The 13,725-nt window shown below is 25.6% G+C and overlaps 1 protein-coding gene across 2 annotated transcripts; it reads left to right on the forward strand.

Moving 5' to 3' along the window:
* Window positions 1-354: 354 nt before the first annotated feature.
* Window positions 355-1,927, forward strand: LOC101496024 (GATA transcription factor 7-like). 2 transcript variants are annotated; one of them, XM_073369414.1, is made up of 3 exons: window positions 355-505; window positions 593-973; window positions 1,088-1,927. In XM_073369414.1, exons 2-3 carry the CDS (start codon window positions 632-634, stop codon window positions 1,613-1,615), a joined length of 870 nt encoding a protein of 289 aa, XP_073225515.1. In that variant the 5' UTR covers window positions 355-505; window positions 593-631; the 3' UTR covers window positions 1,616-1,927. The 2 variants fall into 2 exon arrangements, with proteins under 2 accessions (XP_073225515.1, XP_004507504.1); XM_004507447.4 differs by having other exon boundaries at window positions 601-973.
* Window positions 1,928-13,725: the final 11,798 nt, after the last annotated feature.

Here is a 13,725-nt window from a genome sequence, read left to right on the forward strand (position 1 = left end):
TATACTTCAAACACAGAATCAAATTAATCAATCTAAGACGTTCGTAATAATAGTCAAAACCGGCATTTCATTATAACATTTTGTTTGAAAATGGTAATGTTGATTTGGACCGGGTCAATATTTTATTTTTTTGCCATCTCCCAAAAGAAAAGAATCACAACATTATTTGAATTTACAAGGCCATAATCAATATCATGCACTCCAAAAAATAAATAAAATTAAAAAAGATACCAATAATAGTGAAGCCCCACCACCTGACCAAATGTCACACCCTTGGTGCATGACTGCATGACTCTCTCTATGAGAAGCAAAATTTTGTAGTGGTATATTTATTAAATTGGAAAAATATTGGTACATAGTGAAAATAAGAAACAAAAAGAAATTAATAATTATTATAAGCAATATCTCAACGCTTGTTTCGCTTATTTCAGTGCTTCCAAACCAAAGGAAACTCTCCTGCGGTTTCCCCTCTTTGTCTTCACCACTTTTAATTTCTTTTTATCAGGTAAAAAAAATATTAAATTCGAAGCAACGTTTGCAACAAAATATTATTAATTCAAGTGAAACTCTATTTTTACAATAATAGTTTTAGTTTTGTAGGTAGAAGAAACTACAGGGAGAGAAAAAGAAAATGGAAGTTGTGGTGGCAAAAGCGTTGAAACCAAGCTTGCGGACAGAGTCTATTTTCCCGCAAACAATTTGCGAAGAGATTCTGTGTTTGAACGCTAACAACGTTGTTGTCGGCGAAGATTTCTCTGTCGACGATTTGCTTGACTTTTCCCACGGCGAATTCCAACACAGTTCCGTCGGAAAAGAAATTGATGATTACGAGGAAGAGGAAGACCAGGAAAAGGACAGCGTTACCTCAGGTTCCTCACATGACCGTACAGAAGACGACGGTATCTCCAATTCCACAGCGTTTTCCGGTTCCGCCGAGTCTGACTCCATTTTTGCCGCCGGATTGGAAGTTCCGGTGAGTCTTTAATTATACAATAAATTTTTCTTTAATTATTCAATATTTTTTTCTCAAATATTCCAAATTAAAAAGTTAAAAAATTAAATTCAAGAATCCTTTGGATTTTCTCAGACCGATGATGTTGCGGATTTGGAATGGGTGTCTCATTTTGTGGACGATTCTCTGCCGGAACTTTCTCTACTGTATCCAGTTCGGGCCCGGCCCGAACCGGAACCTAGACCGAGCCCAACCGAAACTCCTGTTCATCTCTCTTTAATCCGTAAAAAGCCCAGAACCAACAAGACCAGAAAGCCCAACTGTCATATTTGGTCCTTCAACCCCGTACTTTCCGCGACGAAGAAGCAGAGGAAAAAGGCAGAGGTCCAACCAGGTGGACCCCAGTTTCAGCGACGCTGTAGCCATTGCCAGGTGCAGAAAACTCCACAGTGGAGAACCGGTCCACTTGGACCCAAAACCCTATGTAACGCTTGCGGCGTCCGGTTTAAGTCCGGTCGGCTTTTCCCGGAGTATAGACCGGCTTCAAGTCCGACATTCTCTGGTGATATTCACTCGAACAGCCACCGTAAGGTTTTGGAGATGAGGCGGAGGAAGGAGACGGATGAGACTGCGTCTGGTTTGAACCGGGTTCAAATGGTCTAGAGTTGGTTTAGTGGTAAGGTTAGATTAGATATTTTGTCAACGAACCGGTCTGAACCGGTTTATTTTTGGTAAAATAGTCAATGATTTTAGTTGTAGTAACTAGTCAGCTAAGGCAGGTAGCGGAAATTAGGAAAAGAGCATTGATTGTCTGTGACTATGTCCCATTCTCTCAGTGCAATTAATTTGTTTAATTTAATGAAATTAAAATATAGTTAAGTCTAGGATGATGAGAATTTTAAATGAGGCCATCTTGGCCATCTATTTTAATTTTTCAAGTTGGGATATTAATTTTATTTTATTATTTACATAGTACTCCTCTTTTGATTGGAATTGAATTATTCAACTTAGTTAAGCGGTGTGCGTGGTAGATTCTATGAGTGCATGCATGATGCATGTGTAAGAGAGAGAGAGAGAGAGAGAGAGAGAGAGAAAGGGATTGAAATTGAATTATTAAGTTGAGAGCACTGAAAATGTTTTTAGTGCCAAATGGAGTGGTCAAGTGGGATGAGTGGATTTCCGTTGAGGAAAATAAAAGTAGTATGAGTGGATTGCTATTATTTTGGGTGTCCATGTTTGGGACTTCTCTCGAAAACTTTTTTTTTTTTTACTTAAAAGACATTTTTTTTAAAATTAATTATTTTCATGAAAAAATATTATATTATTATTATTATAATCTATTTTATTTTATTTTTATCAAAAGCCAACAAATACTTTTTTTACTGAGTCCTAAAGATTTGACGTGTAAAAGTGGAGAATTCTCAATTTAAATTTAATTTCTTGAATATTGATTTTTTTGTAACTAAAAACTGGGTTATACTATAGAATATATTGACAAATGTTTTTTTTTCCACAAAAGTCAACATATATTCTAAGTATCCATGTCAAGGAATCAAATATAAATATATCGTCTTAAAAATCGTGTATTTAATTCCTTTAAAATTTGAAAATTATTCTTCTCAAATAAAACTTCAAATTTCTTGCTTCTTACCTAACAAGATTCATTATTATATAATACATAAATTTTTAAAACTAAAATTTATAAATTAAAATTATATAAGAATTATAAGAAAACTAAAAGATACAACAACACTTTTTTCAATTGTACTTTTGGTAAAAGTTTTATTTTATAACTTCAATGAACAATATTCAAATTATATTTACAATAATTATAAAATGACTATTAATATTATTTTAATTAATAATAATTTACACTTTTGTTATTTTGTAAATGCTATATGTGCATAATTTTAAAATTATTATTCTTTAATTTATATTTATGATGATAAAAATACATCAATATTTAAAAAAATAAAATTTCATATTAAAAAAATAAATAAATTATTAATAAGGATAATACAATAAAATTGATATCCTATTGCTTTCATTTATAATTATAATAATTCTCTTTTTTGTATAAAATGACCTATTATCACAATCTTAAGGAGGAGTATATGACTTATATACTTTTTCTGTTTATTTTTTTTATACTTTTTACACGTAGACAACCAATAAAATTTACTGTTTTTGATGTTATTATTTTCCTATCTCATCCTTAATTAGATATGATCATTTTGTATCAGATATGGTTCATTAAGATTTTTTCTTTTTCCTACTTCATCATCATTATTGAAGTCAAACTTTAAAATCAATTCATAACAAATCTTCCGCAAAAGACTTCCATAAAAAAATATTAAATTTAAGTAGTCAAATTATTCAAATAAATATAAATAATATATAATTTTAATTATTGTCATTATTGATTTTCTTGACAGAATTATTGTCATTAACTATTGTATACTAAATTACAAGTTTAATTTTATTACTTTATTGTAAATAATTTATACTATCAATAAATCAGAAACGATTCATTTGTGTAATATTTAAAATAATTATATTTAAAGTTAAATCTTCTTAACAATTTAATGACTATTATTCATTGGGGATGATAAGGAATAATATGAACTAAATTCCTAAATTAGTATTATACCATTTAAAATAATATACTCCGTCAGACGTAAAATATAAGAAAAAAGTACTTTAAAAATGGATGACTTTAGAATAAAATTGTAAATATCTTTTATTTTTATTGCATTCTATATAGAATACTTATTATTAATTTATTTATTCATATTCTTCGGGGACATAATTTCTTCTTCACAATTGGTGACTTAAATCTATTAAGTAGACTAATATATTTATGGTTTAATTCATTTATTTAAAAGTTTTATTATAAAGTTTTTTATTTTAATTTAAATAATAAATATCAATATTAAAAGTTTTATTATAAATTTTTAATTTTAATTCAAATAATAAATATCGATATTATTAAGTTTTAACATCTTTTTTTAGATTCAAATTTAAAATTTCACAGTTATGTGTAAGTTGATAATAATATTTTTTATCTTTTACTTTTATTCTTTTGATATCAATTCAATAGAACCGCAAAACACGGCAAAATTCTCTTATAATATATTTAATAGTGTTGTGCTCCATTAGTGAATTTGATCTCATAACCTATAAATAAATAAGAAAGAGACTTTTACTATCTCATCTTAAAAATAAAATCATTATAGACTTCATTTATTCAAATAAATTTTAAAACCAAATCAAAAAGTCTATATTAAGTTAAAATATCCAACATGTCTTCCTTAAAAAGTAGATAAAATCCAATTTGTATGATATGTCGTCGGTAACCTTTTATTTTACCTATATATCCCTTTTGACAGAACCTATATGTCCTTAACTTTCGTCAATTATTATTACTTTGTTTTTTCCATGGAAAAGTAATATTCCATATAACAATACAATAAAACATTATTACAAAAACAAAAAAAATAAAAGGACTAAATTCAGCAAATATCTATCTTCTATAATTTAACCATAATTTTCTTTTCATATATATAATCAAAGATAAATAAAGGTTAAATATTATATACGATGCCTTAATTTAATTTCAGTTAACGCTTTAGTCTTTTATTTTTTTACCTTTTTTTGATTTAGTTCTTTATTTTGATTTTAAGTGACGATTTGATCTTTTATGTTTTAAAATGTCAACAATGTTATCTTTTTTTTTTACAAAAATTCATCAAATTTTTCAAACAAAACCCATAAAATTAATTATCATATTCAATATAATGCAAATTTCATCAAACTCATAATTTAAATATTTAAATAAACTCATATTTTTATTTTTTATTTGATAAATTTGATGTTGATGATACATATACTCTACAGTAAATTATACGTCTAGTAAATTACACTATAGTGAATCACAAATAAGTTATGTAAAACTAAAAAACTTAAACATATTTTTGAAAGAAAAATTTAAAAAGTATACATTAAGAACACAACTACATGCTACGATTCTTAATGGATTATGATCACAATCAACAAACAAGTAGATTTTTAATTGGCTTGGCTTGGCCTTGGCCTTGGCTTCGAGGTGTATTATTATTTTTGGCATAAAAATTAATTAATCATTTTAATTAACTGATTGTTTGCGTTTTATCTCTAATTAATACGTTAATTACGTAACTGCCCTTCACCGAGTCATATATGATCCAGTCTTCCCCCCTGAATTCGTGCGTCTGTTTTGCCCGGTCAAAACCCTAATATTTGGTCTCACGTTTCCTTTGGTGCCCGGTCAAAAGTCAGAGTCAAAACCTTAAATTTGGAGCGCACATTTTGGGTTTTGGAGCGTACGTATCTGAGGCCACTTCTTGGGGCGCACGTTCTAATGATCCCCGATTTTCTCAGATCCAGTTGCAGATTTCCTCTATAAATAGAGGGTTCTCCTCAGTTGGAAAATCACACCAAAAGCTCTCTGTATTTAAGGCTTTTCTCACTTCTCCCCTTCTTACTGTTTCTTTCGAGTGGTCTTAGTGCCATATTACGAGTGTCAGTCGTACGACTAGCATATTGAGGGTGTAATTCTAAAACGGTTTTCTACAGTGCAGTAGAACTCCGATACAGAGTATCTGGACTGTTTTATCATGGGAACTTCGTGGTTGATAGTATGCCTTGCACAATTTGGCAGTGCCTCGAAACGTCTTAAAGAGAGCGACCTAGTCTGCGACTCAACCCAATAATATTTTCGGTGACATAAATTGTTTATAAAAAGGTTTTTTCAAAATTCAAAAACAACATCATGTTTCAATTTGCAACCATGTTCTACTTTTTTAGCATAAACAAATTACTACACAAAAGAAATACTCCTTGTCACACAATTTTCAACATAATTTTAATTAAAAAAAAATATACTACCCTTTTATAATTATTATATATATAATTTTTAATTATTATATTTTTTAATATATATGAAAAAAATTAAACAACATTCATTATAAAATCAAAGGAGCAGTAAAGATTATTATGGTTGCAATACTAAAACATGAGTGATAATATTGAAGGTTTACATTTGTTTACATATGATTACTTTAATGGCAAGGTCTGCAATTTTTTTAAAATATAGCATCTAATATAAAAATATAAAAAATCTTTTAATAATATGTCTAGTGTACGTCCACATCACCCATGCGGTACATATGGAAACTTAAATTAATATATTCAAAAATTTGCATTTGAGGGGTCAAAGAATATTAAACCCACCACATAAAATTTTAATTATACATTTTCTTCATAAACAGAAACGGTACTATTACATAAAATCCTTAATTTACTATTAATAGCATATACTACATAATACATTTATATATATCGTACACACTTCTAGAAGACACTACTTTTACCTATATATATTGTAGTATTTGTTTAAATAATACAAAATTAAATTCAAAAAATCAGCTTTCATATCTCGATTCTTTACTCTGTTGTCATTTTTTTGTGTACTCTATTGTTCCTCTCTATTCTACTATTTGTTTACTTTTTTATTAGTTATTTTTCCTATTGACATATTTATTCCTCGACCAGTTGAAAAAAAAAATAGAGTTGAAAAAGTTTATTCTAAAAATAAGAACCAATAAAAAAATGGTGACAATAGAGTTGAACCATGATCGGTATTTAATTTATTAATATATATTTGTAGGAATTTTTTTTATTAAATAGTGAAAATGCATGCATTGAGATAATATCTAATACAAATATTTTATTAAAAAAAGTAAACACTTTGAATAATAATAGCCATGCAACATGATTGATGTAACTCCGTGAAACAGTTTGTCCCATGCATTATTTATGAAAATAATTATTCACCTTCAAGTCATTCTAAAAATATATATTAAGGTTGAGTTCAAATATTAATGCTTTTTCTATTATGAATTCTTTTTCTGATGATTTTGTTTTGACTTAAGATTGATTTCTTTTACAAATACTTTTCTATTAAGTTTGAGATTACTTTAGTGGTTGATTTTTTAGTTTCCTTTTATTTTTATTATTATTATTATTATTATTATTATTATTATTATTATTGATAATTGATTTTGAGTTTTATTTTGTTTCAATATTTTGAGTATTTTTTGCTTATTTTTAATCTTCGAATAAACCCACAAAAATCTATGTTATAAATGGCAAATGAATTTCACATTTAATACTCCATATTTATATTATTTATTGTATTGAATACTATTTTCATTTCGAATTTGACCATGCTTAATTAATTCAGAATAAATTATATTGAAAAATTATTTGAAAAAGTATTTACCCGTTTGTCATTCCACAATGGAAAAAACAAAAAAATCTTAGTATCTGAATGTTCTACCTATCATTTACTATTTAACGCAAACAATTATTTTTTTTACTAAAAAAATTTGCTTCTTGATAATTTTTTACAAATAAAATATATTATAAATCAAGACGCAAATTAATTATGTTAAATATTAGAATAAAATGTCATATTGAATACTATTTTCATTTCCAATTCGATTATTTTTAATTAATTCAGATTAAATTACATTAGTAAATTATTTGAAAAAATATTTACCAATTTGTCATTTAACAGAGGAAAAAACAAACAAATTTTAATATAAAAAAATTCTATTCAAATCATAATTAATGAAATAATCTGAATGCTTTACTTATCATTAATTAACCATAACGCAAACAATCAATTTTACAAAACAAATTTGCTTATTGATAATTTGTAATAAATAAAATTTAATGTAAATCAAGACGCACATTAAATATGTTAAATATTTGAATACAATGGCAATTTTTTGAAATCTTAATAAATTTAGAATGTAATAATATATAATTCAATCTTCTATCAATAAGATTACGAGAAAAAAAAATTCAATCAATTAGTAATTAAGTTAACAGATATCAATAAAAAAAATATTAAGAATGCTAACTATTTTTAATCAATGATAAAATTTCAAAAAATATTTAAATATAGAAAGTTATCATATATATAATTATTCAATCAATTAATAATTATCAATTAATTAATAATTATATTGTAATATATATCAATATCAATTTGATTATGTTAACTATTTGTATGCCAAAATTGAAAAATATAAAATGTATTTATATACATTAAGTTATTCAATAAAGTAGTAATAATTAATTTTGCGCACATTAATAAAAAATATTAATAATGATAGTTATTTTATGAATAAAAAATATTATATAACCAAATGAATTAGTTATGGATTTCAGTTAAAATTGAATCGTTCGAAAAAAAGTGAAGAATTCAAATCCTGGTTGGAATAATTTTTTCGAGAGACACATTTATAAAAAAATATTTACATTAAAATGTATTTTATTCTATCTTTAATATCTTTCCTAATTTGGTTTATACGAAATTTTATTTATTTTAAAAATAAAACTACAATTATTTGTATTTAATTATACAATTCATTTTTTCAAATTATAATTTTAGTTAATTTAATTATTTAAAATAATCTTCTTTTCGTTGTAGAACTTTTTAGGACATGGATAATTCATTTTTTGAAAATATCATAATCTTCGAAAATATTATTGTACTATTTTTTTTTCTTTTGTGAATGAAAAATATATATTAGGCTGTACGATCATTTGTAATTTGGGATTAATAATATAAATTTAATTGTTATATATTGTTAAATATTATACGGTTAATACATCACAACTATTTATGGTCATGACTTTAGAGGTAATTATGATAAAAGTTAGACATCTTAATGATTTAACGGATATGATTGATTGATTGTGTAAAAATTCTTTATAAATTAAATCCTAATAATATATAATAATATAGAGTAATGTTATTGAAATACAAAATAAGACACAAATACAATATTTTGACAATTTATAAAAAACAAAACACAACCTCCTCTATTTTTTTATAGGGTATTGTATATGTGTGTCTTATTTTGTGTTTCAATAACATTACACAATAATATCATTCTTTTTTAATTTAATTTTATCATTCTTAATATAATATGATCTCTAATCATTTATTATGACAAGTAAAAAGAATATTTTATTTTATTAGCTATAAAATATAATATCTGATGATCTATAGTATGATGCATATGTACGAGTAGAATATTGGGATCAACATCATATGTAGGAGTACAATATTGGGATCAAGTACAAGTATGTGTATGAGATACAATATTTAAAATAAAAAATTAATGTATATAGATACATCAATAAAAATCATGAATTTGTTTTTATATAATTTAATTAGGAGAAATAAATTGTCTAACTCACCATTCAAAATTACAATAAAAGTTTAAAAAGTAAAAATTTGTGTTAGGTTACAAAAAAACTAAAAATAAACTCAATATTGAAAATAATATTAATTTAATATATAATTAAACTATTAAATTTACTCACAATAAAATAATGAGAAAAAAGTGAATATCCACGAATCCGTTAGGAGTATCAATGTTGTATAATACTTTAAAAGATCTACTTCAATCAAAGACGAAGCCGGAAATTAAACATTAAGAGACCATGTCCAACAAGTAAAATTATTTAAAAAAAAATTAAATTTTAGTGCTCATACATGAAATTTTCCAGTAAAAAAATATACAAACAATTTAAAAAGTTTTAAATAAAATAAATGAATGAAATATTTTTCCCTAATTTTTCACCTTTAAAAAATATAATATTTTAATTAAATTAAGAAATAGATATTTTACATTGATTTTTCATTATACATTTGTAATAATGGTGCAAAGAAATATATTATTCAAAAGTAAAATTTTTTAAAGGTTGATAATGATAATAAATAAAAATAATTATATAAAAAATGACACGAAATACAAAATAGAACCTACAAATTCTATGTCATTTTCTATGTTAAAGTCAATGTAAGTATATCCCATTTGATTCTAAATATAAAATAAAGTTGAGCCGACAAAAATTGATATATTTGTTCTAAATTTTAAACCATACACATTAATTTTGTGTTGACTTAATTTTCTTTTATATTTAAGACTCAATGAAGTATTATTTCATTGTCATAATATAAAAATAATAATTAAAAATGTAGGGGGATCATGACCACCATATATATACCACCTAAACTCATTAAATAATATTGTGGTTTATATGTGAAATTTTATTCAAGTTATAATTATGATATGTGCATTTAACTTATTATCTTTAGTTATCATACTACAATTGTTTTTATACAATTATTTTTTTGAAAGGAGAAATATATTAAGAATTTAAATTATGAGAATTGACTATTTCAATATCCATACAAATAATATTATATATAAAGGAGAAAAAAATAAACTCAACATAACTATATCAAAATATGTATAATGGATTATATATGCAAAAAGGTCAACAGATTTATTATTTTCACGATCAATAGACATAACTTCAACTTGTCAATTATGAGAATGAATAAGATCGAACAATAATTTCTACAAGAATAGATTGTAGTTGTTGAATGGAGGTATAACAATGATGAATTATGTCAACAATCATTTTTAAATTCATTAATAAAATATCGACGGTTCAATTGAATAGCAAATTCAAAAGATAGATAGAATTGTTGAAACTTCAACCATTAAATTATTTAAAAAAATTAACTTTCTTAAAAACACATAACAAATCTTTATGTATGATCACATTATTTTCTTATCATATAGTATTCCTATATTAAAATATTTTATTTAAATAATTGTTTGTGCAACGCACGAGTTCAACTATACTAATTATATAAATAAATTGTAATTAATTTTGTTGTATTAAATACATCATTTCCTACAATATTCCTAAGTTAATTAAATTTTTTTTAAAGTAAATTCCCATTAAAAAAATTAAAGATAAAGGTAGTTTGAAAAATGCAATTAATTTTTATTATTGTTGATTCTTTTTTTATAAATGAAATAAAAAAAAATCTGCACACAACCGTGAGATCTCGAGTTTGAATCTAGAGTATTATTCAGCTTAACAATATTAATATTTGTTAGTTCATTTAAACTTTACAAATGATTATGATTATTTGTTTGCAATAATCAATATTAGTAATATTAATATTATTAATTTTTTATGATTATGATTATTATTGATTCTTAATCAGCATATAATAACTACTTTGCCCATATTTAAGTTAAAAGATAAAAAATTCAAATATATATTTATAAAAAAAAAATGGATTTAAATATATAAAAATCAATTTTTTTGGTGCAATATAAAACTCAATTCTATGAATCACTTTTTTCTTTTCTAAAATGAATAAAACTAGACATCATTTTATTTGACGTGGTACACGTGAGTGAGCTAGTTATTATTATAGGAACAATGACGATGGAAGCATCGTCCCAATGAACAAGTTAATGTGACGGAGGGTTGCTACCCTTGAATGTTACATAATCCATAATAGAGTTATTTTTCATGTTTCTATAACTATTATTATCTATAAACATCCTAAAATTATAATCCGCAATAGAAATATTTGTTTTCTTGGTGCTAAATAGTTAAAACACCATAATCGTAAATTCTCTTAGGCCGCATATTAAACAATTCAAATTAAAAAAAAAAAGAAAAAAAATTAAATTGCATTTTTATATCAAATGCGCATCACTTTTAACGTGTCCTTAGAAAATTGTGCATAGGTTATTCATATGAAAATAGTGGTGTGTATTCAGTAAAAAAAAATATATAACATCGTCTAATGAAGTGGAAGTTAGACATTCGTCTTTGACCGAATTCATTTCGAACAAAGCAGCTTCTCTAAAAGGTGAGCATTTTGCTTGAAGATTATTCATTAATTGCATTCCTACAAAGATAATTCAGTAAAACGTGGAGCAGCGACTTCAGATAATTCTTATAAGACCATGCAACATTTATTCTTTGATTGCTTATTTTTTTGGTAAGGCGTGGGTCACAATGTTGAAGTCGTTGGGTGTGACAAGTGCACTCCAACAAAATGCATTTTGCCATGTTAAAAAAAATTTGTGGTTTATATTTGTTAAACTAGACATATCGAGAAATACTTGATATGATTTGACTAGTTTGTATTTGGATCGTTTGGAAAGATCACAATAATTGAGTCTTTAACCAATATGTGTGTTCTTTGGAACATCTTAATGGTGGTTGTTTAAAGCTAAAGATAATATATCCACGTATAAAATTGCACAATGTTGGACAAATTTACTTATGTGTCTTCTTGACCTTTGTAATAACTCGTGAACTTTCAAAGTGTTTTTGTGGCATCATGGATTGAGAGATTTCTTTTTATTTTGCTCCTTTAATTTGTTGTTGTATAGGAGATTGTTTCATTCTAAGTTGATTTTGTTGATTGTATTTTGACTATTTTGGCACATCTTTTGCTTGAATATATGGTTTTAATTAGATTTTAGCTTCTTCCAAAAAAAAAACAACTATGTCAAATCGATAATTCTAAACAAAAAAACTAGTAGACTAACCGTGACTTATTTTAATTGGTAGTGGCCCAGTGGGTAAATTACCTACAATATTCCAAACACAACCTATAATTTACAACAACAACAAAAAAATAGAGCAAAAAGAACAAGACTACTAGACCCTTAAAAAAGAACATGCGAAGAAGAACTGAAGATAAACTAGGATGCAGTTTATGAATTATACAAGTAAGAAATCCATGCCATTAGCTTTCATTTTCACAAAGATATAGCATTTCTTTGTGCGAAAAGCACGAAGGAGGAAACAAATTCAATATTTATTCGTATATTTTCAGGTAACTTCTAACATATTTACTCAATGATGATAATGAGTGTTCTCCAAAATCACGAACTGAACCACATGGAGCGAATCTAAGAAGAAGTAATCCTCTTAAACCTCAATTGCCAATACAACTCCACAACAACCAAAAATGCTTGAATCTCGGCATGAAACACATTCGACCAACGTTTGCACTACCAAAAAAAAGACAAATTGGAAATCACCATCATGATTTCACATCAAACCTTCAAAACATGTTCTCTCTAGATTAGTTAATGCATTATCATCTACATTGAGAACCATAGTATGCATATTATCTTTTCTCAAAAAACTCGCAAATTGGTCGAGGATGAGATATAATGGTTACTAAAAGTCTCTTTGACAACTTGAACATGAGCAAACATGACATATATAACACAAACTCCCATCGAATAGGTCCCTTGATAAATGAATTTGTTTCATGATGTCAAGATGTTCCACGTGATCAAAGGAGCTAACACACCAAAATATGTTACTACAACGACAAAAAAATTTGGCATACTAATAAAGCCAAATTATTGATGATTCATAGAATATTGTTTCACTCACACTTTGTCCAAGATGACACAAGAATAAAAATGGGGAATACTCATAGGGAATACTCAAAAAATCATCCTTCTTAATACTCATAACAAAGTTTAAAGTCCATATTTCTCTAACTTGTAAGTGAACTTGATACCCGTAAGATGTTCAAGATGCACTTTAGTGGTTTTATGTAATAGCAATTTATAAATTTATAAGTAAAAGAAGTTAGTGAAATGTTTTTCCCTACTTATCTTTCAATTTAAAAAATATATTCTTTCAATTAAACTAAGAAATAGATATTTTACATGGATTTTTCATTATAAATTTGTAATAATGGTGCAAAGAAATATATTATTCAAAAGTGATTTCTTTTTTAAAGATTGATAACAAAAATCGATAATGATAATAAATAAAGATAATTATATAAAAAATCATACGAA

This window comes from Cicer arietinum, chromosome 6, assembly GCF_000331145.2.
Source record: "Cicer arietinum cultivar CDC Frontier isolate Library 1 chromosome 6, Cicar.CDCFrontier_v2.0, whole genome shotgun sequence".
Classification (NCBI taxonomy): domain Eukaryota; kingdom Viridiplantae; phylum Streptophyta; class Magnoliopsida; order Fabales; family Fabaceae; genus Cicer; species Cicer arietinum.

Excerpts from the sequence above, each read along its gene's own strand:
- LOC101496024 (XM_073369414.1), top strand. The coding sequence starts at position 632 with ATGGAAGTTGTGGTGGCAAAAGCGTTGAAACCAAGCTTGCGGACAGAG. Across the intron at positions 974-1,087 it reads CCGCCGGATTGGAAGTTCCG|ACCGATGATGTTGCGGATTT; the intron begins GTGAGTCTTTAA and ends GGATTTTCTCAG.